Here is a 25588-nt window from a genome sequence, read left to right as displayed (position 1 = left end):
CATATGGTTTAAGAGTAATTAGTGAAAACTAGTAATGAAACCCATGGTTTATACTTGAATTAGAATGGATTACTAAAATATTCAGTTTTATCATTGTAAAAGAAGAGCTTGGTGATATTGATCATGAGGTTTGATCATGTAAAGGGTAAAATGAAATTATAAACGGTATAATTGTCCTGTTTTTGTAAAAATCACCAAAAATTGTAGAAAAATCGTATGGAGATGTGCTATATATCCCTGGAAAGCTGAGAATGTCTACTTTGATTTTTGTTTTAATACCAAAATCTAATTCCGGACTTAAGATGGGTGAAAACAGCTATATGTTCAGTGCAGTAAGGCTGAATTTTGACAGCTTTGGGACATTTTGACAGCTTTAGGATACTGTTTTGTAAAATTCATAGTAAATTATAGAAAAACCATAAAAATGTGAGGTCAGTGGAATTAGAAAGATATAAGAGTCTATTTTGTTAATATTTATAATTTATTAGTTATTTTGACATTTAAGAAGGGTAAAACAGATCTGCAAGTGACAGCTATACAAAGAACAAAAACTAAAATTTCTAAATTGAAAACAACATAACTTGAGAGTAGTTAAGTAATTGCTTATGAAATTTGAAATATGAACTCCAGGGGTATAATTGAAGGTTTTAGAGGCCTGAGGATGGTGTAATTTCATCAGAAAAAAAGAGGAATTTTATCGCAACATTCGGTTACAGCACAGTGAGTTCAATATAGGCACAATTGTATGTTATGTGTTATATGTGCAATGTGCTTTCTTGTGTTATTGATCTAAGTGGTTATTACTTGATATTGATTTTGATGCCATTGGCCATGTAGAGCATGACTCGTATCACTTTGGTATTGGCTTTGTGCCTTTGACCATGTAGAGCATGACTCGTATCACTTTGGTATTGGCTTCGGGCTAGGTAAGGCTGAAAGCCTGTATATTCTAGCAACATGATTAAAAGGGATTGTGTTTTAAATGCCTCTTGGGCTGGAATTTATGATGTTTATGATCCTAAATTATTGTGTCTCATTGATTGTAATCCCTTGAATCTAACCGTTTATTGATTTGTAAAGCCCTTCATTTGATACACATATAAGCCTTTGTTGTCCTTTGTTTCTTTTTGTTCCTGTCATATTGTTATGTATATGGCATAGCGTTATATTGTATCTATTTTTTTGAACTCACTAAGCGACGCCCGCTTATCCCTTTCAGTGTTTAACTATTTCAGGTCAGGTGATAAGCATCCAAAGTAAACAGGCTTTGTTGGAGGACTTAGAGTAGTTGACACTACTATGTTTTTACTTGGTATACATATATGTATATGGATTATAAATTCATGGGTAGTTATGTGTTTATACAACTAGTTATGAAACTTTGTAAAAACCCTTTTAGTTGGTTTGTATCCATGCTTTTGTAGACCACTAGTGTGAATTATAATTATGAATATGCATGTAGCATGTTTGCCTTTATGGTAATTTTAGTGAATGGGGTCTTTCAATCATGGTATCAGAGAACTAGTTTAAGTGAACTAAATACCATGAACTGGTATTTAGACTTAAACTGTTGGAAGTTCAATATATGAACATATTCATTGTCCATATATGGATACAAACCATAGGAAAGACTTAAGTGGGGTGTTGGGTAATGATAAATCCTTATATTCTTACGTGTTATGTTACTCCAAATTTTTCAGAGCAATGACTGAGCAGGAGGGTAGTCATACACCAGATGTGGGTGGAGATCTTCATCTTAATGAGGGAGATACTCCAATATCCCCTCGTGAGGCGCGACTTTTGGATAAACTTACTGGTGTTATTCGACAAACTCTCGAACAACACAAAAGGGATAGTGATAAGGGTAAAGAGAAAGCCACCGGAGAGTCTTCAAGAGAGAAAGCGAAACGTCCCTCATTCAAAACTTTCAAGAGTAGTGGTGCTATAGAGTTTTTAGGTGTCCTTGATCCCATTGTTGTTCTTACCTGGATCCAGAACACAGAAAAAGTATTTCGTATCTCCCATGTGGTTAATGAAGACAAGGCTAACTATGCTTCTGCAATGCTCATTGGAGAAGCCTTAGTTTGGTGGGAAGCGACATTTGAAGCTCTTAACGAGTATGACCAGGAGAATTTATCTTGGGAGATGTTTAAAATCCGCTTTCTAGGAAAATATTGTCCTCTAGATATGAGGAGAAGACTGGAGAAGGAGTTCCTCAAACTTAAGCAGGGAGGAATGACTGTGACCGAATATGAAACTCAATTCAATCAAAGGGCACGGTTTGTTGCGAAGTATATCCCGACTGAAGACGATAAAAGTCAGTTATTCATGGAAGGGTTACGGTATGAAATCCGTGATTTTGTGATCAACCGGGATATTATATCATTCGATAAAGCTGTTGAGTATGCCCGAAAGCGCGAGCATGACTTAGAGATACGTGGTGTCACTCTTTCTGTCCCAAAGCATCCACGTGTTGATCGAACTGTTTCTGTTTCAACTATTCCATCGGCTCAATCTGATCCTAGCACAAAAGTACATTCTCAGAGCGCCTTTCGTGGTCGCGGTCGGCCACAATCTTTTTCTCTTCAGTCGAGAGCTCCACCACCGTGCCAGAAATGTGGAAAGAGCCACCAGGGTCAATGCAGGGTAGGAAAAGGACCGGTGATTTGCTATGGATGCGGAGAAACAGGTCATATGAAGCCCGTTTGCCCGATGAGGAATGTTACATGTTATGCTTGCGGTGTTACTGGCCATAGAAAGCGTTTTTGCCCAACTCTTACCAGCCAAATGGTGGGAAGCCAAGCTTCCGTTCAACAACCGGTGGATACTTCAACCCAAAAGGAGGAGGTGCCAAAGGCTAAAGGTTGTGCATTCCAGATTACCCCAGAGGAGGCACGCGAGGACCCGAATGTTGTGACTGGTACATTTCTCGTCAATTCTAGACCTGCTCACATCTTATTTGATTCTGGTGCCTCAGATTCTTTTGTGTCTCGTGAATTTGCGCGATCTTTTCAAATTGCTTGCTATGCACTCGCCCAACCATTTCATGTAGATACCGCGGGAAGTGTATCATTACTTGTTGATAAAGTCTATAGAGATTGTGTCATAGAAATTGAAGGTTATAATTTTCTTGCCAATTTGATTCCTATCTCCCTACCCAACTTTGATATCATTCTCGGCATGGACTGATTGTCAAAGAACCATGCAGAACTCTTGTGCTATGAAAAGATAGTACGCATTCCTATTGAAGGGGAGAATCCTATATATGTATATGGTGAACAAAGAATCTTAAAAATAATCTCTATCCTTAAAGCTCGTAAATTCATATCGAAGGGATGTTCTATCTATCTGGCCTACTCAGTTGATGTCTCAAAAGAGGAGAAGAAAACGGTAAATGATGTTCCCGTTGTTAACGAATATCCTGATGTTTTCCCCGATGACTTGCCTGGCCTTCCTCCGGATAGGCAAGTAGAATTCCGAATTGACCTTGTGCCTGGTGCTGCTCCGATTGCAAAGACTCCTTATCATCTCGCGCCAACAGAGATGAAAGAAATGATGATCCAGCTGCAGGAATTGCTTGACAAAGGCTTTATCCGACCGAGTACCTCTCCCTGGGGTGCTCCGGTATTGTTTGTCAAGAAGAAGGACGGATCAATGCGGATGTACATTGATTATCGTGAGCTGAATAAGGTGACTATCAAAAACAAGTACCCACTACCTCGCATTGATGATTTATTTGATCAACTTCAGGGTGTTAGCTATTTCTCGAAGATTGATTTGAGATCTGGATATCATCAATTGAAAGTTCACGAGCAGGATGTACCGAAGACTGCTTTTCGTACTCGATATGGGCATTATGAATTCCTTGTTATGCCGTTTGGTTTAACAAATGCTCCTGGTGTATTCATGGATATGATGAATCGGGTATGTCGCGCAATGCTCGATAAATCAGTCATCGTATTCATTGACGATATTCTAATCTATTCCAAGTCTGAAGCTGATCATGCCATTCATATTCGTGCGGTATTAGAACTTCTTCGAAAGGAGAAACTATATGATAAATTCTCGAAATGTGAATTTTGGCTTCGCCAAGTTCAATTTCTTGGCCATGTTATTTTTAGTGATGGTGTATCTGTAGATCCTATCAAAATTGAAGCCATTCAAAATTGGGAAGTGCCCCGTAATGCTTCCGAAATTCGTAGTTTCTTGGGTCTCGCGGGATATTACCGGAGATTCATTAAAGACTTTTCTCATATAGCCGTACCGCTCACGAGTCTTACAAGGAAGGATGTAAAGTTCGAATGGGGTGAAGCCCAAGAAAAAGCTTTCTCAACTCTAAAAGATCTTTTGACTCATGCTCCAATCTTATCACTCCCAGAAGGTGATGATGATTTCTCCGTATACAGCGATGCTTCAAGATTGGGACTCGGTTGTGTGTTGATGCAACATGGCAAAGTGATAGCTTATGCCTCAAGACAACTGAAAGATTGTGAAAAGAACTATCCCACTCATGATCTCGAACTCGCTGCAGTGGTATTTGCCCTAAAACTTTGGAGACATTATCTTTTTGGTACAAAATGTCAATTATTTACCGACCACAAAAGTCTCAAGTACATATTCAGTCAGCAAACTTTGAATATGAGACAACAACGAGCCATGGAGCTGATCAAAGATTATGACTGTGAAATCCTATATCATCCTGGAAAAGCCAACGTAGTTGCCGATGCACTTAGCAGAAAAGTTTATCGTAATAGTATGTGTTATGCTATTACTCATACCACAGTAAAATTCACTATTCTAGATGAACTAGAGAAATGGCAAGAAGAGGCCCTAAAGCCAGAAAATGTGAAGAAAGAAGGGATGATACATTATAATGATGCTTTACTTGATGATCCGCGAGGATTAAAAGTATTCAAGAATCGGCTATGGATTCCAAAGATTGGTGGATTCAGACAGAAGATTTTAGATGAAACCCATAAATCTAAACTTTTAATACATCCTGGTACTAGTAAAATGTACTATGATGTAAGAGTTGATTATTGGTGGCCTGGATTAAAGAGAGCCATTGGAAGATATGTACAAGAATGCTTAGTATGCTTACAAGTCAAAGCAGAGCACCAAAAGTCTTATGGAACCCCAGAAAGTCTTAGTGTTCCTGTATGTAAATGGGAAGAACTATCCATGGATTTTATTACCAAATTGCCAAAGACTGCTAGACAGCATGATAACATTTGGGTAATTGTCGACCGCCTGACTAAAAGCGCTCATTTTCTTGCCATGCGTGAAACGGCTCCAATGGAGAAATACGCACAAGTATACTTGGATGAAATTGTTGCAAGACACGGTGTGCCACTAAAGATCATTTTCGATCGTGATACTCGCTTCACTTCACACTTTTGGGCAAGTATGCAATGTGAAATGGGATCTCGAGTTGCTCTCAGCACAACTTATCATCCCCAGACAGATGGTCAGACGGAGAGAACAATCCAAACCGTAGAAGATATGCTTCGTGCATGTGTCTTCGAGTTCGGTGGTAACTGGGATAAATACTTACCTCTTGTCGAATTTTCGTATAATAACAGTTACCACGCTTCAATCAAAATGCCACCATATGAAGCATTATATGGTCGCAAATGTCGTACGCCATTGTGTTGGCGAGACATAGGACAAAAGATCCTTGGAGGCCCTGAAATGATTCAAGACACCACCGACAAGATTCAAATTGTACGAGAAAGAATGAAAGCGGCCCAGGATCGACAAAAGTCCTATACAGAAAAGAGGAGACGGCCCATAGAATTCCAGGCGGGTGATTTCGTAATGCTAAAAGTATCCCCGTGGAAAGGCATTATGCGATTTGGGAAGAAAGGAAAACTAAGCCCTAGATTTGTTGGTCCTTTCAAAATCATCCAGAGAGTTGGTAAACAAGCATACCGCTTGGAATTGTCGGAAGATTTGGCAGGTATTCATGAAGTGTTTCATGTGAGCTATCTATGCAAATGCTTGAGCATCTATGATGAGACAGTTCCATTATCCGAGGTGAAATTGGATAATAATTTAAGATATGTAGAAGAACCAGAAGAGATTATAAATGAGAGAACGGTTGATTTGCGTAATAAAGAAGTGGAGTTAGTGCTTGTCAAGTGGAAACATCATCGAGGCCCAAATTATACTTGGGAAAATAAGAATGAGATAAGAGAAAAATATCCCCGCTTGTTTAAATCGTCGTGATTTCGGGGACGAAATCCTCAAAAGGAGGAGGTATTTGTAACATACACTTTAGTAACCTTGTTTAATTATCATGTTTCATATGATTGTTAGTTTAAAAAATGAATATTATTAAATATTATGTTGTTTTAAACGTTTAAAATAGATAGTTATAGTAAAATAGAATTGTAAGCGTTAAAAAAAATATTATTATTTTTCGGTATGGTTTTAAGCGTTGATTTCTAACGAAATAGTTTTATAATATTTGAAGTTAAACTAAGTTTAGAATCGTTTGAAAGGTATTGGAAGTGATAGGAAAGTCTTATGTGATTCCGATCAAAAAGTCAACTATCGGAATTAACGAAAGTATAACGTCTAAGTTGGAAATAAGTAAATCTATTTCCCAACATTTTTGTAGATAAAAAAAATACATATATAGTTTAAATTATTAAAAAAAACTTGTATAAATCATTCCTTTAACATTCATCTCAAATAAACAAACAATATATATTCACATAAGACATATTTTATATAAAATACTTCATATCTATTTGTAAGATGAAAGTAACTATACACTCACATGATTTAACGATAATCGGCCAACATTTTATTTCCTAAATCAATCATTTCTAATAAAATCGGGAGTTTTATTGAGAAACCGGACTCTGCGAGGGTTGGGCTTCAAAACCGAAAAGATAAATTTCTCGGGCTCTTCGGGACGTGTTTCAGGTGTTTGGTACGATACCGGGGCTTTGGGGGAAGTGGAAATAGCTATGAAATTAGGGGTGAAAATGGAAAATTTCCAAAGTTACCCGGGAGGTCTCGCACCCTTCTATTTATAGGGGCGAGCTTCGGACCCGAAGCAAGGAGAAGAAGACACGTGTCGCAGCTGCGAGGCTCGGAGGCGAGGGAAGGCTGATGGCGGTGCGAGGCTCGGACACATGTTGTCTTCGGATTGGTCCAGCGCTTCGAATGAATCACCTGCTTCGGACACGCGTCTGATGACTCACCGAGAATGGACACGGAGAAGGCACGGGGCGGCTTCTGATTGGCCAAGCCTTCGGTGCGAGAATGGTGCGACACGCCTTGCCAGCTGGCCTCGGATGAGTCAGCAATTCGGACACGTGGCATGCTAGGAGCGAGGGTGACGTGGTCAATTACGGACCATACAAAATTTCTCGGATTTCGTGTTTTTTCTCGATTTTTGAGTCAAAACTTCTAAAATCCGTAACTTTCGCATACGGGCTCCGTTTTTTACGTTCTTTATATGTACGCATAGGTAAAATTACGCTCTACAACTTTCGTTTAGATTTCGTCAGCTAATTTTGAATTTAATTTTAATATTATTATTTTTAACAGACCGGAACAGGAAATTCGTTAAAAACTCATAACTTCTTCATCCGACGTCCGTTTTCGTCTGTCTTTTTACCATTGTACTACTATTGACGAGACCTTTGATTCTCGTTTAGATCGTGTTGGCTAAAAATCACTCGATCTAAAATTCGAGTTTTTAGCTTTCTATTGCTAAGCGGAAACTTAGAAAAATCATAACTTCCTCATACGAAGTCAGATTTTGGCGTTCTTTTTATACATACTCTCGGTTTAACGAACACTACGACTTTCATTTAGATAACATAGGCTAAAAACTAATTTATAAAAAACTCACTTTTTACGTCATTCGGCGTCGTGCAGGTTTTGTCGCAAAACTTCGACAGGTCATAACTTCTTCGTTATAACTCGGATTTCGATATTCTCTATGTATCCAGAATCCTTGTCACGACCACTACAACTTTCTTAATAGATATAGGCTTTATCTAATATTTATTTTCGACGCTCATTTTATTTCTTAATTAATTAAATCTTAATAATTAAGCATAAAACACATAATTCACATAATAATCACATAATTTCTCTTCATTTCTTCAAAATGAATTACAAAGGTTGACCTAGACTATTACATCATCATTAATGCCTATCCTGGAAACACGGGCGTTACAACCCGCGTCCATTTTCCTTTTAAACGCCATGCGTTCCTACTTGGTACGCCATGCGTACCCGGTTTGGCCAAAAAACCCCTCTAACTTCAAATGGTCATAACTTCTTTGTTATAACTTCGAATTTGATGTTCTTTATATCCACGAAAAGGTAATGAGAAGCCCTACACTTCTATCAACTTTATTTAGCCTGAAACTCAACTGAAATAAAATCCAAAATTCATAAAAGGCCCGAACCAATGCCTTTATCGATACCCTTGAGCTCCAAAACACAAACCGAATAATTGGATCATTCAAACTACATCATCCACCTCCAAGTGAGCCCAAACTCAATTCTTCAAGGGTTTAAACTCAGCTAATGCTCACTCCTTGTTCACCACCCTGCAATGAGAACGATTTGAAACAGGGCGTTACAATCCACTTCATACACCTCACAAATCTAGCCTAAACATCACTCTTGTAAGTAGATCGATCAATATTCGACTGGAATTATTGATAAATATTATTTATAGGTTTATAATAACGATTATAATCATTAATATATGTTATACTTAAAGGGTACTAAGCATAACTCAACTTACAAGTTTTATAGCGCAAAATTGAAAATTGTGCGAGCAAAACTTCGATACCGGAAACTCTTTTTATCGAGCCTTCTGTTGATCCAAAGCTTCGCTACTAATACTTGAAAACTCCTAAATTCGGGCCTCGGGGTGCGGGAAAAGTTTCGGGAGAGTCTGGAGAAAGTTATAGAGAAATAAGCAAGAAAATCAGAGTATATATAGAAAAAAATCTGGAGGGCTTGCCACGCCTGGTTACGTGGCATCCCCACGTTATGTCACGTGTCGCTTGCGTAGGGAGGAAGGGTGGAGTTCTACTGGTGTCACGTGTCACCTTCCGGGTGGGTAGAATTTCACAGTTTTCCAAAATACATAATTTTCGCATGCGAACTGAGTTTTTGACGTTCTTTATATCTTCGGTTTCGTATCGACGAGTACTACTACTTTCATTTAGACTTCGTCGGTAAAATCACAATATATTTTTATTTTGTCTGTGGAGGTTATACTGTAAACGACTTTGCGAAATTCATAACTTCTTCATACGAGCTCCGTTCTCGATGTTCTTTATATCGACATATTCATATTTACGAGGATATCAAATTTCATTTAAATTGTTTTGGTTAACGAGGAACCTATTTTCTTTTCATATTTTATGACAAACACATTATATCGTGTCGAATGTTAAACTTTCAAAAAATCATAACTTTTTCCTATAAAGTTTGATTTTGACGTTCTTTTTACTCACAACTTCGTAATTACGATTACTACAACTTTTGTTTAAATTATTTATTCTAAATAATTTTCTTTTGAAAAATATTATTTATATTAGTTAAATGTGTACTTCGAATTTGCAGGCGTTACACACAAGATTAAAATTAAATAGATAGTAAACAATATACTTTTTAGATGAAAATAAATCAATTGACAATTGTATTATGAAACAGTTAAAAGTTCTTTTTTTATAAATATCAAAATATATTTTAAATTTCTGATCATTTATCAACAAATTATAAGAAAGTATAGTATAAAAAAGAAAATAAACAAAAGAGAAGCAAAATAAAATTTCAAACCATTCAAGTACATGGAAAAAAAATGCATGTTTTAAATCTTTATTTTTTTTTTCAAATATTGTCCAATCTTGGCAAACCGACAGTCGGTATTTATGTGGCAAATATTGCCAAGTCATATTGTCAATTTATTTTGTATTTTTTTTTGTACAATGAATTTTATTAAAACTAACCAAAAACTATCAACTTAAATAATATATCATTTGTTTTAGGGTAAATTACACCATTCATCTCTCGTGCATATGTCGAAAAACGCGTTTAGTCTTTATTTTCAAAAATTAACTCGAATCGTCTATCGTTTGGTTAAAAGTTGCACACCTCATCCCTCCATATATAAAAAGACGATTTTGCCCTTAATTATTTTTTAATTTTTATTTATTATTTTCAAATTAAAAAAGAAAAGAAAATAAATATACACCGACCCACCGTTCCCCATCCTTTTCCCCGATTTCCTTCGTTCTGTCTCACTCACTCTCGACAACCACCTAAACAACTCCATCTCGTCCTCTTTTTTTTCCGGCGACACCAAACACATCTACTCTTTCTCTTAATTTCTTTTCGATCGCCTGAGAATAACATCAAAATCTGGTGACTCGGTTACTCAACATGTTCGATTTTTCGGTGAAGTAACTAGGCTACCATCGCAACCCACCAAGCTTTGGTTGTGATGCAATGACTGGATGAGGAAGGTGTGGAGATCGGGACGAGAGAAGATTGATTTGAGAAAATCCAGGGTTTTGTCACTGTTGGCAGACCAGAAGCCACCGATGAGGCCATCAGTTTACACCTTAAGCCCTCGTTGGAGTCGTCACCGCTGCCAGAAACCTGCAGCTCCTCCAGCACCACCACATATCAGTGTCAGCATCAACTGCTCTGGCACAACCACCTGTCACCGCAAGCACATTCCCCTTCCCTTTCCCCAATTTTCTTCTACTCTCCTCTCCTTCTTCTCACCTATTACCGACAACCATCCAAAACCCCAAACCGGTGAACCAAAATCAGACCCCAAACCACCATCGTGTATCTTCATTCTCCCCATCCGTCTTAAGAATACCAACAACCATCGAGGCTACCAATTTCAATATATCACGAGCTCACGACATCTCACTGTAAACGAAATCAGGTCCAAGACGAATCCATCGAAATAAAATCAAACCTAACATGAAAACTCAAAATCAAAATCCAAACCTTCATGAGTTTCAATTTCTGGATTTGAGAAGGACAAAGAAGGAGGGAACTATCATTTTCATCGACTTTGTCTCTTCATCGGAGGTGGTTGTGGTATTTTGCAGTGTAACTGAGAGAGATAGAGATTATAGGGAGTTGTTTTTTTAAGTTATAAATAATAATAAATAATATTAGATTAATTTTAAAAATGAATATCCAAGGGCACTATAGTCATTTCAAATGGGGCGTGGACTACATTTGCAACAGAAACACATTTAAGGGACGAAACGTGTATGATTTAAGCAATCGAGAGACGGTCCGAATTAATTTTTGAAAATAGAGACTAAACGTGCTTTTCGGCATATGCACGAGAACGATTTATGTAATTTACCCTTTGTTTTAACGAACACACCGACAAAATCCACTACGGCCGCAATATGTTTAAAGAAACATTGTTTTTGTGGTTGAATTAAGAAAAAACTCTCTAGATTATATATATTAATTATCAAAAACGGTTTGTGAGACAAAACTATTGTTTATTTCTTTTGTTATTTTAAGAGAAAAATATTTAAATTAACAAATTACTGTCATGCGTAATATAATATAACATGTAAAATAAATATTTATTTGAAAATAAAGATTTTGTCTCTGACTATAACAGATTCTCATATTTATTTATCTTTTATATTTATCTTTTTTCATTGATATGATCTAACATTTTCCATTCTTAATAATTTTAAAGTTAATTTATTGATATTTTTTATTTATGGTTTAAACCTATTATAATTTTTTTAAAGTTACATGTTTGGTTTCTTACATAATTTTTTTTATAGTTTTCATTTTTCTTAATTAATTCCCTTCTGATATATTTTCAAGTCTTAATTTCGTCTCTCTCTTCCATACATAATTTTTTTGTTCGAAATTTTATTTTTGTACTTTTATGGTCCATTTAATATGATCTAATCGAAGTCGTGCTATATATAGATTGTGATATTTGTAAATCACATTTGTATAGGAATTGCAAATGAATTAACCCCACATTAAACTTACGTTTTGGTCCATTAAACAATTTCTTTTTATGGTTTTGTTTTTATTAATTGCAAACGCATTTTTCGCCACAAACATGTGAGGTGACTTAAATAATTGTTTATTTAAACTAAAAAAGTGGCAAGCTACATTACTTTCTAAAATTTTTGGCGCATATATATATATATATATATATATATATATATATATATATATATATATATATATATATATATATATATATATATATATATATATATATGTGTGTGTGTGTGAAATATAAATGAGAGAATTTTGTCTATATAATTTTAAAATTTAATAATCATGCTTATATCCTTGTAAAACATCAAATTACATGTATACTTTTATAAACCTAAACTTACATATATACAAAAAAAAATTAATATAATGATAATTAATCTATCAAACATTTAAAAACAATATTCTAATAAATTACTAAAACACGCATTTGTAATTGTTCTCATAATCGATATTCTTATTCACAAACATATTCTTTGTCGCTTCATATTCTACATACTCAATTAGCAAAACTTGGTAATTACATATTCCTAATCGATTGTAACGGCAAAACATGGTGATTGCATAATTGAAGTGCATATTTGATTAGTAAAACCTAGTAATTTCATACTCCAAATTGATTAGCAAATACATTATCCGGTCGTGAATAGCCAAATTGTGAATAAACCAAATTGTGAATAAGCAGATCGATTATGTTGTAAATGTGTATTTAGTAATTTAATTATAATCTAATTTTTTTAATTAGTAAATGAATTAATTATCATTAAATTAAGTATTTTGGTATATATGTGAGTTTATAGTTTTATAAAGGAATACATGTAATTTGAAGTTTTACAAAGATAGAAAAATAATTATGAAAGTTTATATGGATATAAATGAAGTTCTTTTTATAAATTATGTCCGAATATCATCGTGAACATAAATACAAAATCAGATTTACCTAATAGATTTGGTATATGAAGCCTAGAAAAATTGAAATAGGTTTTATAATATTTTCAATCTTTATCAAGTTTTTGTTTTGCACAAGCTTACTAATCACATGCTATACAATGCAAACAATTGGGAACATATACGAAGTATAAGGAGAAAAGATGATAAAAAATATTAATCTATTGGTCATCAAAACCAAAAATATCAACTATAAACTCATATAAAAAAAAAATCCTAAATCAACTTTTTCACCAACATATGTAATTAAATATAAAATAAAACATATGATATGATATACAATTATACATTCACAAAAACAAAAGAAACAAGAAAGCGAAAGAAATACAAACAAAAGGAGACAAAATCATTCTTACTTTGGGAAGATTCATATAAAGGTTGAGGGACCTTTTCTCATGAACAAAATAGCTATGATCATTCTGCATGATTAATTAGCATTTATGAAATTCCTCGTAAGTAAAATTTCGTACCAATTTTTACCCCTAGCCCATGAATATCGATCTATAGATATCCGTGAACCTTGTACGTTTATAATTTTGTATTTTAACTACCTTATTAAATTTATATTGGATAGAAAATATATGATATAATAGAAAGTGTATATAAAATTGTAAATGAACTGTTTATAAAAATAAAACAATTAAATATAATAAAAAGTCAATGAAACTCAAATAAGATTAATATAGAAAATTTATTTTCTGGTTAATAATATTTTAATTTAAGAGCTTACATAAGATTAATATAAATTAGTTTCTTTTATTTTACTGTAAGATATAACATAAAATAATATTTGTTTAATAGTGAATACTTTACTATGAAACAAATTGATACAAAGTGGAATCTCAAACATTTATACTTTTATGTGACTCGCCACTTTAAAAATAAAATAAATAAATAAATAAATAAAAGCGATTTCCTTCGATAATGACCGATTATAATAATACATCAAACAAAACAAACAAATATTTTATTTTTCATTCCAATTAAACACATCATTATCTTTCTTTACTGTTTGATGATTTTAGTATTCCAAATCGTTTTAATGTAATGAAATTTGTAAATTTGTCAATGTGGTTTACATTTAGATTTTTTACAAGTTGGAAGGTGAACATTTTTCTAAGACTAATTTGTTTTCGGTACGATCAAAATAGTGGGGTTAAACCGTTAAAGGGGTCACCCCCTTGCAAGTTCCAAATATAGGCAATCCATTTATTTTCCATATCCGCGATCATTAACAATTACATTTGAGTGAGAACTAAGAAGATCCATAGAAAAATGCAATTTACCTACAAAAATCATCTATGAAAAAAATGTCGGAGGTAATCACTTACAAAATAGCTACAAATCAACCACAAATTTTTTTTTCTTATATTACCTACAAAATAGCTATGAATTAGCGACCAAGATATTTTCTATATGTAATCCATTAGTAATTACCTACACATTACTTACATAATATAATTTTTTACTTTAGATTAATAATCCGTATGTATTCTATAGGAAATTACCTACAGAGTAGCAGCAAAAATTTGGAGAAACCATTTTTTTATTACAATTTAATAATCCGTAGGTATTTCATAGAAAATTACATATAGATTTCCTAGGAGATTTTTTAATTTTCGTAGGTTGTGGGAAATTGGTTTTTATTTCCCTCTCCTTTATTAATGTTAGTTACATTTTATTATTATTACTTATTAATTATTGATTCTTTTAATATTTTATTATTATTGTTATTTATTATTATTGTTATTAGTAGTAGTAGTGTGAGTGTTCCATAAGCAATTGTTTTTATTTCCTTTTATTTTTTTTATTATTATTACTATACCTAATTAGTATTATTTATTATTTATTTTAGACAAATTTTCATAATTAGTCCATATGGTTTGTAAATATCTCACCTTGAGGACTTTCAAGGAAAACGTTACACCAATGGTCCCTGTGGTCTGCAAAATTACAAGAAAGATCATCCTGCCGTTAAATATAACTTTTCAATTGATAGATTTTAATGAAAAATACTATTTTACAATTCTACCAAATTTGCAATATACTATAAACCTCAAGTACCATTTGTGTAATTTGGTAAATTTGAAATTTTGTGTGTGTGAGTATTTCAATGGATAACTTTTTTTTAATCTTTTTGACAATTTGTTTTCTATTTTATTTTATAATTCTCATGGTTTTTTTCAATTTTTTTATTTTGATTCAAGTAATAAACTTAAATTCGATAAATCATGTCGAAACCGTTTTTTCTTTATTTTTTCTTATTTGTGAATTGAAGTGTTAATGTTTTTTTTTTTTTAATTTTATGCCATTACAGTTAATGTTTTTTTTACTTGGATGTTTCATAGTTAATATAGTTAACAAATTTATGTTTGCATTTATCATTATCATTATTTCACCTTTTGTAAAAAAACTAAAATAAAAACAATAGAAGAATAACAAACAACTAAATTTAAAAAAAAAAAAATAGAAAACAGAAGGTGAAATAATGATAATGATAAATACAAATATAAAGTTGGTTACAATATTAACTACGAAGCATCCAAGTAAAAAACATTACCCATAATGACATATTTTTTTTAAAAAAAAAAACATTAACACTTAAATTTACAAATAAGAAAAATTAAAGAAAAAACAGGTTCAACATGGTTTATCGAATTTAAGTTTACTACTTGAATCAAAATAAATAAAACATTAAAAAATAAAAAATGATAAATAACTAATAATAAAAAAATAAAAAATAAAAAAATGTCAAAAACATAAAACTAAAAAAAAAGTTATATATACAAAATTATAAATTTACAAAATTACACAAAGGGTCCACGATGTTTGTAGTATATTGCAATTTTAGTACAAGGGTAACATAATCTTTTTCATTAAAATCTAATAGTTGAAAAGTTAGACTTAAAGACAGTATGACCTTTCATGTAATTGTTCAATGTTTTTATATTTTTTCACTTACATTTTATATTATTCATTTGACATTTTTAGTATATTGTTTAATGTTGTTTACATTTTGTTCGTTTATATTTTTTTGGATAATTTTTTCTAGGTTTTTTACGTGTTGTTTGAATACATATTTTTTTCTTGACATTTTGTTTGTTTATATTTTTTAAAATTTTTTTTGTAAAAATGTAAAAAAAAAAGTTCGTTAAATGTGAATAATATTAACATAGAGTAAGTATAAAATTAGTTTTTTAATAGCCTTAATAGATAGGGCTAACGAAAATTCGAAAATGTGTTTCAAGTTATTTAATGGTTAAATGGAAACTATATAACTCGAAAACGAACAAAATTTGTAAAAATAAAAAAATAAACTCGAAAACAATTACAAATGTGTTTGAATTATAGGAATTCTGATTAGCATTTGTCATTCAGAAGATAATATAAAAAAAATTTAAAACTAAAAAAATTAAACTCAAAACCATTGACACTTGTTTCGAATTCTTGTTAGTATATACAATAACCTTGTTAAAATAAATAGTTTTATACCTAGTATTTGTTAATCGTATTCATATTTAACCAACTTTATAAAAAATATTTATAAATTGCTTTACAAAATATGAAAAAAAATTTAAACGTTATATATATATATATATATATATATATATATATATATATATATATATATATATATATAAAAGAAAAAAACAAAAATATAAAAGTAAGGGTAAAATGGTTCTTTTAATGGACTAAGGTTGTGTAGTGTAATTTCTATAAACCACAATGATGCATCTTGTCAGATTTTCAAAGGTTGGGCTTAAAGTATGAATCTGACCAAACAACAATGACCAAAACTATAATTTACTTGTATGTATATGTGTACGAGTGTATGTATGTATATGTATATGTGTATGTACATGTATGTATGTGATTATATATATATATATATATATATATATATATATACACATGCATACATGTGTGTGTATGTGTATGTATATGTATTTGTACTTGTATATATATATATATATATATATATATATATATATATGTGTGTGTGTGTGTGTGTGTGTACAAAAAAAATATTAAACTTTAAATAAGTAATGAGTTTTGATGGTGCACATGGATTTATGTATGTTTATATTATGTGTAACTTGGTGAAAACAAAGTAATCAATGTATACTAATGTTGTGAAGAAATGAAGCGAGAAATACGATCATAAAATGAAAAATACAAAAACTTCTAACATTATGGGGGTGGGGGAAGCTTCTTCATCCAATTTAGAGAATTTCTCGAACTTGAATATATAAAAATAAGATGGGATTTCCTGAATTTAGGGTTTTAAATTTAAATACTATGAGCTTATGGAACGAAATCATAGTTGAGAGGAGTGAAATCACATATGGTGTGCCTCACATGCGATTTTGATGGCTATTTTGAAAAGTGGTTAATTTTTTGCTAAAACTTAAAACATCATTAAGAAAAATGGAAAATTTTGAATTTTTCTCTAATATATACAAGGATGTCTAACAAACTTTTTAAAATAAGGGCTAAGAAATCAAATTAATGTAACTATTAAATACCGAAAAAAAATTTCATTCACTCCCCTTATGTTGGATCATAGAGATCATGAATGCCTAACTTTTCAAGTAAGAAACGAACATGTTATGTTCCTATGGATTAGTGACCATATTCGCCACATGAATATTAGTTTCAATACATAGTGGTTGGATTTGTATGCTACTCGCTCAAGGGAGATATAACAACCCATTTTAGTGTGTTTAGTTAGATCATGGAAAACCGAATTAATGGCATTATGACAGACATCTTGGTGAACGTAGTAAACTGGAGTAATTCCAATAGAAGTTGCTTCAAGATCATGAAGTATTCAATGTATACACAAGGATTCGTTGGTTGTACTCGTAATAACTTTGTATTTGAAGAAAGGATAAAAGACCGACAACTTCTTTGTTTTCAATGACATTGGTGCACCTCCTGAAGGGATCATATATTGTGATCTTCAATGTGAAAGCACGCCCCAAGTAATCAACATCACAATATGTGACAGGATCTAAACCACCATCTTTTAGGAAGAATATTGTAATGACCTGAAATGTTTGAGTATTTGGCTATACTATTTACGGGGTGTAGAACTGAATTTTTGTTTGAATTTCAAAATAGGTATTTAGTCTGAGAATGAAAAGTTACTTTGTAAATAGGAGGAACTCTACACATTCGGGTAACCGGTAATCCGTATGGAATGTGGAACGTCAAGTATAGATCGACAATATTGATTTATACAAGTAGACTTCCCTCCAACGGTTGCTAGCTACTACTATCATCTGATGGGTCGAATTTTAGACGTTGAAGTTTCTATAGTACTTACTCCACGATGTTGGAAAAGCAATGATGTGGAATTTCAGCACGCACCTTTATAGTGTCGGTGCAGAGGCGTCGTGTTGCAGTTCAGTTATGAGCTCATTATAGACCCCATATTTGTTTCATTACCGTATAGAATTGAAATAAGATTTATATCAAGTTGTGTTCACTTATATTAGTTGAAAGAGACTGTATGTAATGGGATAGTTTGTGACTCAAATTGATAAGTGTTATTACCAAAAATTAAGTTATATAACACTTAATTAATAACATGATACAACTAGTCAAGGTTTATAAACTTATAAACAAATAAGCTATTTTCATAAACCTTTAGTTGTTGTACGAAAGCATTTTTGGTGAAACTAATTCTCTTATACAAAAAAAGTGTAAGACGCTACTTAAGAGTTATTGTGACACAAAAATACAATGTTTATGTAGGAGGATTTTTCCCTACTTAATAGGTGTCGGTTCCCAAATGAAGTAAGATAACACTTAATAAATACCATGGCACATGTATGTAAAGTTTATAAACTCAGAACTTATGAATTATACATTAAATGGTACAACCGCTTGAACAAAATTACAAGAGTAAAGTTGGTTATTTTATACTTTTAGAAGGTGTGATATGCCTTTATTTTATATAACTTGATATTCAAAATCTTTATATAAAATGCATTTAGGTCATAGAAACGGTAAAATTTGAAATAAGTTTGAATTACTTATATATCCGTCAAATTTTCTACTTTGGATTTGAACAAGAAATATTTCTACATGAGTCCAAAAACATTTTTATAACTCATATGTTTTATACTTTCGATAGAAAAGTACGAATTTGCAAAACCTGGCCAACCAAATAAAGTTTTATATAACACCTTTTGTAACACCATGTTTTGAGTCGTTTCTGAATTCAGGGTCGTGACCCGAAGATCAATTGTTATAAGGCTCCGAGCCTTGGGGAAAGAGCGGTTTAGACCCATTTGGATGTGGGTAATGTAGATTTTGTGATCCAAGAGTTCGGTTTGTGCTTTGGAGCACAAGGGTATATTGGTAAAGTAATGGTTCAGAAATTTTATTGAATTTAAGGATTTTAGTTCGATGTGTTTTAAGTCAAAAGTAAATAGATAGGGTTGTAAAGCTTCTCAACAACTTTATGTGGATATAAGTATCGTTGAAAACGGAGTTCGAACGAAGAAGTTATGCCCGTTTGAAGTTATGAGGATTTTGGGTTAAGCCGGGAATGCTAGGCGTACAAGGAATGTACGTTGGGCGTTCATGGCTGGGTGATCGCGAAGGTTCCTTTAGGAACGTTGGGTATTCCTGACCCAAACTCAAACCCTATTGTGGGGTCTTGGACCCTATTTAAAAATCATAACTCATTTCCCAACCTCCTTACCGTCATCCTCCACCCTCTTAAGTTGTTTCCTCGAAACCCTAGCCTCATATGGAAGATTGTTGAGCTTTTGAGTGATTTTGGTGGGTTTTTGGTGCATTTGGAAGAAGAAGAACTCATTGGATAAGAGTTGGATTTCTTAGAGCTTCTAGATCCTATCTTAGTTTTCCTTGATCTATCTTCTGAATGTAAAAAGTCTCAAACTTGATGGTTCATTTTTTAGATCTTGCTTGTGAGTGGGTTTTTGTGCTTTTTGGTCCCATGAGTTGATTCTTGAGAGTATATGCTACTCCATAAGTTTTGGGGTGCTTATTTTGATGTTTTAAAGGTCCTTGTTCATAAAGTTTGTATCTTGATTGTTGTGGACCAACCATGCATGGGTTGTTAATTTCTTGGTCAAGCTAGTAGACTAGATTTGGGTTTTGGGTTTCTTGGAGTTATGCAAAGGCATCAAATTGATGACTTTATTGATTAAGACACACATTAGAATTAGATTTGAGCCTTGGGTGTAAAGTCTTAAAGTATTAAACACTTTTAAGAAAGTCCTTGGTCATTTTGTTATATTAAGAAGCCTTAGGTTTGGTGTTGGCCTCTATTAAGTCATGCTAGATCATAAAGTCAGGAACTTCATGACTCTAGACATTCATTAGGCTTGAACTTGAGGATTTGATCTTTTGGTCTTAAAGAAATAAGACCTAATATATATATATATATATATATATATATATATATATATATATATATATATATATATATAGGGAAAAGTGAATATATGGCTGTCATGTATATAACATTGGATATAGAACTTTTAATACTACGTCGTTTCGGCTCTAAACTACGCAGTTTTAATACAAACCGTAAACTTAACCAAAAAAAATTGTTTCCTAGTTTCGTTATAACCACATCATTTCCTAATTTTCCTTTTAGAAAAAAACTAGTTTCCTAATACTTCATTCTTCCTTGGCGTTTATTTTGTCCACGTAAATGGATAATTTCATAAAAGGTTTTACAAACACAAATAAAAATATTAATCTAAAACGAAAAAATAGAGTCTTCAATTGATGTTGGGTTATGGTCGTACATACGAAAATACATTATATTTTTAAAAATGATAAAGATCAGATTAATTGTGATATGAATTTGAGTTTTGAATGTGTGTATTGTATTTTATCGAATTAATTGTAGTTTTGAATATGTGTATTTTATATTATTTTTAACATTTGTTGTTTGTTTTACATCACTGAAACATAAGAAAACACAAGATGGAAATGTAATTTAATTTATTTGATTTAAAGCTATACAATTTTGGTAGTTTAGATTTATTTTTGATGGTTCTATACCTAATATTGGGTACATAACAGCCATATATATATATATATATATATATATATATATATATATATATATATATATATATATATATATATATATATATATATATTATGCATAGTATTATGTATGTTTTAATTTGTCAGTAATCTCGAAATCGATTTGTAATCTTCAATCACTTGAAATTATTACTATTTCGGTATCAATTCTATCACTGTTCGAAGCTTTTTGTCATTGTAAATAAAGAATTTGTGTGATGTTGTAGGAATAAAAATAATTATTGTAGGACCACAATCCAAAAAACCTCTTTCCAACTAAAACAGATAAGAGGATAAGACGGGGAATTATGTCTCATGCTAACATTGTTTGTAATAGTTTACACTTCATTTAAAAAACGAAAAATTTGTAAATCTAACATTAATATATCCTTCAAGCACTAAAAGTTGATAAAACAAATTAAAATATTTTAACATAAAACATAGAACTTAACTTCCGATATATTTAGTAAAAACTTAAAATTTTATTTGTTGAACTTTTTCAATAATAATAATAATAATAATAATAATAATAAATCTTGTTTCTTTATTATTGTAGAAAGAGCATTGAAAAAATGGGTCAATAAAAGATGGGCGACGTCACAAGAGTTTAATTATTGGTGATTCGTGTCAGCCTTTTCGACTAAAAAACGAACACTCGTCTCCTCTCCACCACCGGCTCCAAGTTTCAGAATCCCTGTTGCTGCTGTGCTGTTTCTCTTCCAATTTTCTGTTTCTCTCTCTCTCTCTCTCTCTCTCTCTCTCTGTAGGTTACTGTTGATTATAGAGGATCTAATGGAGTACGAGAGGATTCACAAGCTTCAGGTAAAACTTCTCCTGTTCTTCTCGCTAATTTACTATGCTGCAAATGTAGTCAATGAAATCAGTAGCAGCTCCCTCTGTTCATTTTGACCTACACGCAACCTCCGTACCAACAGACTGATTGAGTCAAGAAAGATATCTTCATTCAATCGTCATTATTTTGGTGCGAAATATCGTACTTGTTTAGTTTTATATTCCAATGCGTTTCTGGTTTCTGTTCATCACTCGGATTCCTCTTTCGAATCTTCTGTTTTTTGTGGAATCAGTTCGTCTTCCCGTTTAATCCACATTTGTGGGGGTCCTTTTTTGTTGTAAGGTTTTCGTAAATTAGTCTATAAAATTTGTCAGTTTCTTCAGGTATTGATCAATAACGAGAGCTAAATTAATGTGTCTTCGTCTGTCTTCTGTTGTTTTAATCGATCAATCGAAGATCCGTGATGAGTTTTTGTTTATTCAATCCATTTAGGTTGGGATAATATCTCCAAGTAAACTGAGGATGAAGCTGATGGGGCAGAGGAAAAAAGACGGAGGATCAAAAAGCAATTCAGCAAGAACTTCTCCTTCTAAACTTGAAGATACAGAGTTTGTGAAGAACAGTTTGTTAGCTTCAAATTCTGGAGTTTCTGATGAGGAAGGTGTGTGTTTCGAGCATTTCTCTAAACTATTCCAGTAATCATTTACTTATCGAATGTGTTTTTCCATGGCTTCTTCATAAAAAAAAACCCCTAAAACCTTGCTGCTAAAAATGGTGTTGTTGATGCTATTAAGGATGTGTTTGGATGCACTTTTAAACTGATTATTATACCTTAATTAATTACGTATTATGTGATTTCAAATCTTTGAGTCAGAATAATCACTTTAATTCATTGATTTGTTTATTATACTTTGACATACAAAGTAATTTTCACTGCTTTAATTAGCTAGATTCTTCAAAATATCAAATAAAAATTAGAAGTATGAGGCTATATAATAGGGGAATGAAAGCAGGATTAAAAAAAATACATTGCTATTTCTTCTGTTTATCCTTTTTGATGTTGAACTATCTTAATCTTTAGCTTTTGAGTAAAGTACTTTAAGCCAAAGTTTTGCTTTTTGCGACTGTAAATTCATACACTTTTTATGTTCAAAATGGTCCTCAAATTTGCAGGTTCTGCCATGGCAATTTCTTCACTGACATTTGACAGCACAGAAATCGGTCAGGGTCCCGGGCAGCCAAAAGAAAGTCGGGCAAAACCCCATCAATTTCAAAAAGCAGATAGCAGTAATTCGAGTTCAGTTCACCCTTTAAGATCATTAGAAGATGAAAATCTTGATTATGATAGTAATGCAAGTTCTTCAAGCTTTGAGTTTCATAAAGGCGAACAAAGATCCACCCATAATGCAATTTCAAGATCCCTTTTGAGACCCATGTCTTCTAAATGGAATGATGCTGAAAAATGGATAATTAATAGGCAAAATTTGCATAATCATAATGCAAAAAACACCCTTCAAAACCGGGCAAATCGGGCAGCTGTTAGTTCCATCAAACGGGTTGATTTTTGTCAACAAATGGTGCCCGACAAGTTTTCTTTTACACCTTCCGAGTCACAAGATGAGCTCGTTTCTGGTCAGGCGAGTGGACTCAGTGAGTCAATCGATCCGTGTCCTGAAAGTAAAGACTTGAAAGAGGTTGACAACAGAGAGCCATCATGTGGACCGAGTTCAAATGAGGATAAAACAGGTATTTCATCGTCATTTTTTCCCTTTTAATCTTTCATGTCACAGTTTGACCGATGGTAAAATGGTCTTTTATTGTATACCATGTGAAATATAAAACATAGGTTATATAATTTACATGGGTGGACCTATGTGAATGCCAGCATATCAAAAAAAGAAATTTTATAGTGTAATTATTCTAATTTTTAAGGTTTCCTCCCTGGTGTATTTGTGAAAAAGACGAGGGCAAAATGGTCATTTTACATTTACTTAACAACCGAGTCAGGGATGAAAAACCTACAAAAGGTTAGTTTTAGGGACGAGAAAGGCAAATCAATGAAATTTATGTACCATGTCCATTAAAATTTAAAAGTACTATAGTACAAGGCCAAATTTTATAATTACTAATATATTTTGTTTTGTTATAATAGTGAATACCCTTATCAAAAATATTGGAAATGGAAGTATTGTACTAGGTCCATAAAAAGTAACATAGTACATGAACGAAAATTGTAACAAGTAAAATATTTTGTACAATAGGCAAAAAAAAAATGAAACTTATTTACCATCTCCATAAAAAGAAATCCCACATAAGAGCCAAATTGTAATCCACTCATATTCTTTTCACTTTTAAGAGTAAATTTCAATATTGGTCCCCTCGTGATAGCATATTTTTTCAATCTTGGTCCTTATTGAAGTTTTTATAATGTTTTTGGTCCCTGATCCACATAAAATGTCTATATTTTTATAGGGACCAAAAATGTAATTTTACTGATTAATTGATTATTGAAAAATGATGGAATGTAGGTTGTCATGAAGTAAGATCGGTTTCAATGAGAGACATGGGAACGGAAATGACTCCGATTCCAAGTCAAGAGCCTTCAATGACTTCCACACCCGTGGGGGCCACAACGCCCCTTCGGAGTCCAAATTCTTCAATTCCATCAACACCTCGAAGAGGAAGAGGAGTACCCAATTCCACTCCCGTGGAGCATGACGAGTCACGGAATCCAAAAGAGTTGACCGAGCAAGAAGTCAAACTTAGAACAAGGAAGGAAATTTTACAGCTAGGGGTACAACTTGGGAAGATGAACATTGCGGCTTGGGCAAGTAAAGAGGACACAGAAAAGAATGTGGTGGAGGGCGAAACGGACATTTTGGCCGAAGAGGCGTTGCGGGTTGAGTTTGAGAAACGCGCGGTTGCGTGGGAAGATGCCGAGAAATCCAAACATAATGCAAGGTATGTGTTTTTAAACGCAAGGGTAAAATGGTCATTTAGTCTTTTTCGTAAATGTTTTTTTTATAAACATTATTTATGATGTATGTTTAGATTTATACGCGAAGAGATAAAAATTCAAGCATGGGAGAGTCAACAAAAAGCAAAACTTGAAGCAGAAATGAGAAGAATAGAGGTAAATTTGATTGCATTTTATATTAATGTTCAAATTTACCATAATAATTTAATTATAAATTTTTTAAAATTAAATAAATTTGTGATTTTTTTTAGGTTGAAGTGGAAGAAAAGAGGGCACATGCACAAGCAAAAATGTTGAAAAAGATAGCAATTTCAAGGCAGAAATCAGAAGCGAAAAGGGCGGCAGCGGAAGCCCAAAAGAGCCGGCGGGCGGCACGGGCGGCGGCACAGGCGGAATACATCCGGCAAACTGGCCGGATTCCGCCGTCATCACCTCACAGTTGCTGTGGTTGGTCATAAAAAAATTAGAGTGTGGTTTTTGATTAATGGAATTGACTTGTGTTTGATGTATAATTTGTTGTTTGGGTTTCAAGATCCGGCAAAAACCACAAGTGAAAGGGTGATTTACTTAACTGATTTGAATTGAAGTGGAGTGAGTTAATGGCAGTTGTTGGTGGCGCCCCAATTATTTTTATTATTATTATTTTTAATTAAATATTTAAATAATTAAATGATTAAATAAAATGGTCCCTTTCGGAATGGTCAAAGTAGGAAGCATGTGGGTGGGTGGGTTGTACT

At 32.7% G+C, this 25588-nt stretch overlaps 2 protein-coding genes across 2 annotated transcripts; both read left to right on the top strand.

Annotated features, from left to right (window-relative positions):
* Nucleotides 1-1704: 1704 nt before the first annotated feature.
* Nucleotides 1705-3189, top strand: LOC111893563 (uncharacterized). Its single transcript, XM_023889651.2, has 2 exons — nucleotides 1705-2920; nucleotides 2978-3189. The coding sequence occupies exons 1-2, from the start codon at nucleotides 1705-1707 to the stop codon at nucleotides 3187-3189; spliced, it is 1428 nt and encodes a 475-aa protein (XP_023745419.2).
* An 18506-nt stretch (nucleotides 3190-21695) lies between these two features.
* On the top strand, nucleotides 21696-25456 carry LOC111880804 (uncharacterized). Its single transcript, XM_023877218.3, has 6 exons — nucleotides 21696-21903; nucleotides 22367-22535; nucleotides 23048-23620; nucleotides 24403-24835; nucleotides 24926-25007; nucleotides 25103-25456. The coding sequence occupies exons 1-6, from the start codon at nucleotides 21874-21876 to the stop codon at nucleotides 25307-25309; spliced, it is 1494 nt and encodes a 497-aa protein (XP_023732986.1). The 5' UTR covers nucleotides 21696-21873; the 3' UTR covers nucleotides 25310-25456.
* The last annotated feature ends 132 nt before the right edge of the window (nucleotides 25457-25588 follow it).

The sequence above is a fragment of the Lactuca sativa genome, chromosome 7 (assembly GCF_002870075.4).
Source record: "Lactuca sativa cultivar Salinas chromosome 7, Lsat_Salinas_v11, whole genome shotgun sequence".
In the NCBI taxonomy this organism is placed as follows: Eukaryota; Viridiplantae; Streptophyta; class Magnoliopsida; order Asterales; family Asteraceae; genus Lactuca; species Lactuca sativa.
This window is presented reverse-complemented; position numbering and strand designations above follow the sequence as displayed.

Bases quoted from the DNA above. Each gene is read 5' to 3' on its own strand.
- LOC111880804 (XM_023877218.3), top strand. From the start codon at position 21,874: ATGGAGTACGAGAGGATTCACAAGCTTCAG. The intron at 23,621-24,402 runs GTATTTCATCGT...GATGGAATGTAG, and splicing joins TTCAAATGAGGATAAAACAG to GTTGTCATGAAGTAAGATCG. The intron at 25,008-25,102 runs GTAAATTTGATT...GATTTTTTTTAG, and splicing joins CAGAAATGAGAAGAATAGAG to GTTGAAGTGGAAGAAAAGAG.
- LOC111893563 (XM_023889651.2), top strand. From the start codon at position 1,705: ATGACTGAGCAGGAGGGTAGTCATACACCAGATGTGGGTGGAGATCTT. The intron at 2,921-2,977 runs GTACATTTCTCG...CTGGTGCCTCAG, and splicing joins GGACCCGAATGTTGTGACTG to ATTCTTTTGTGTCTCGTGAA.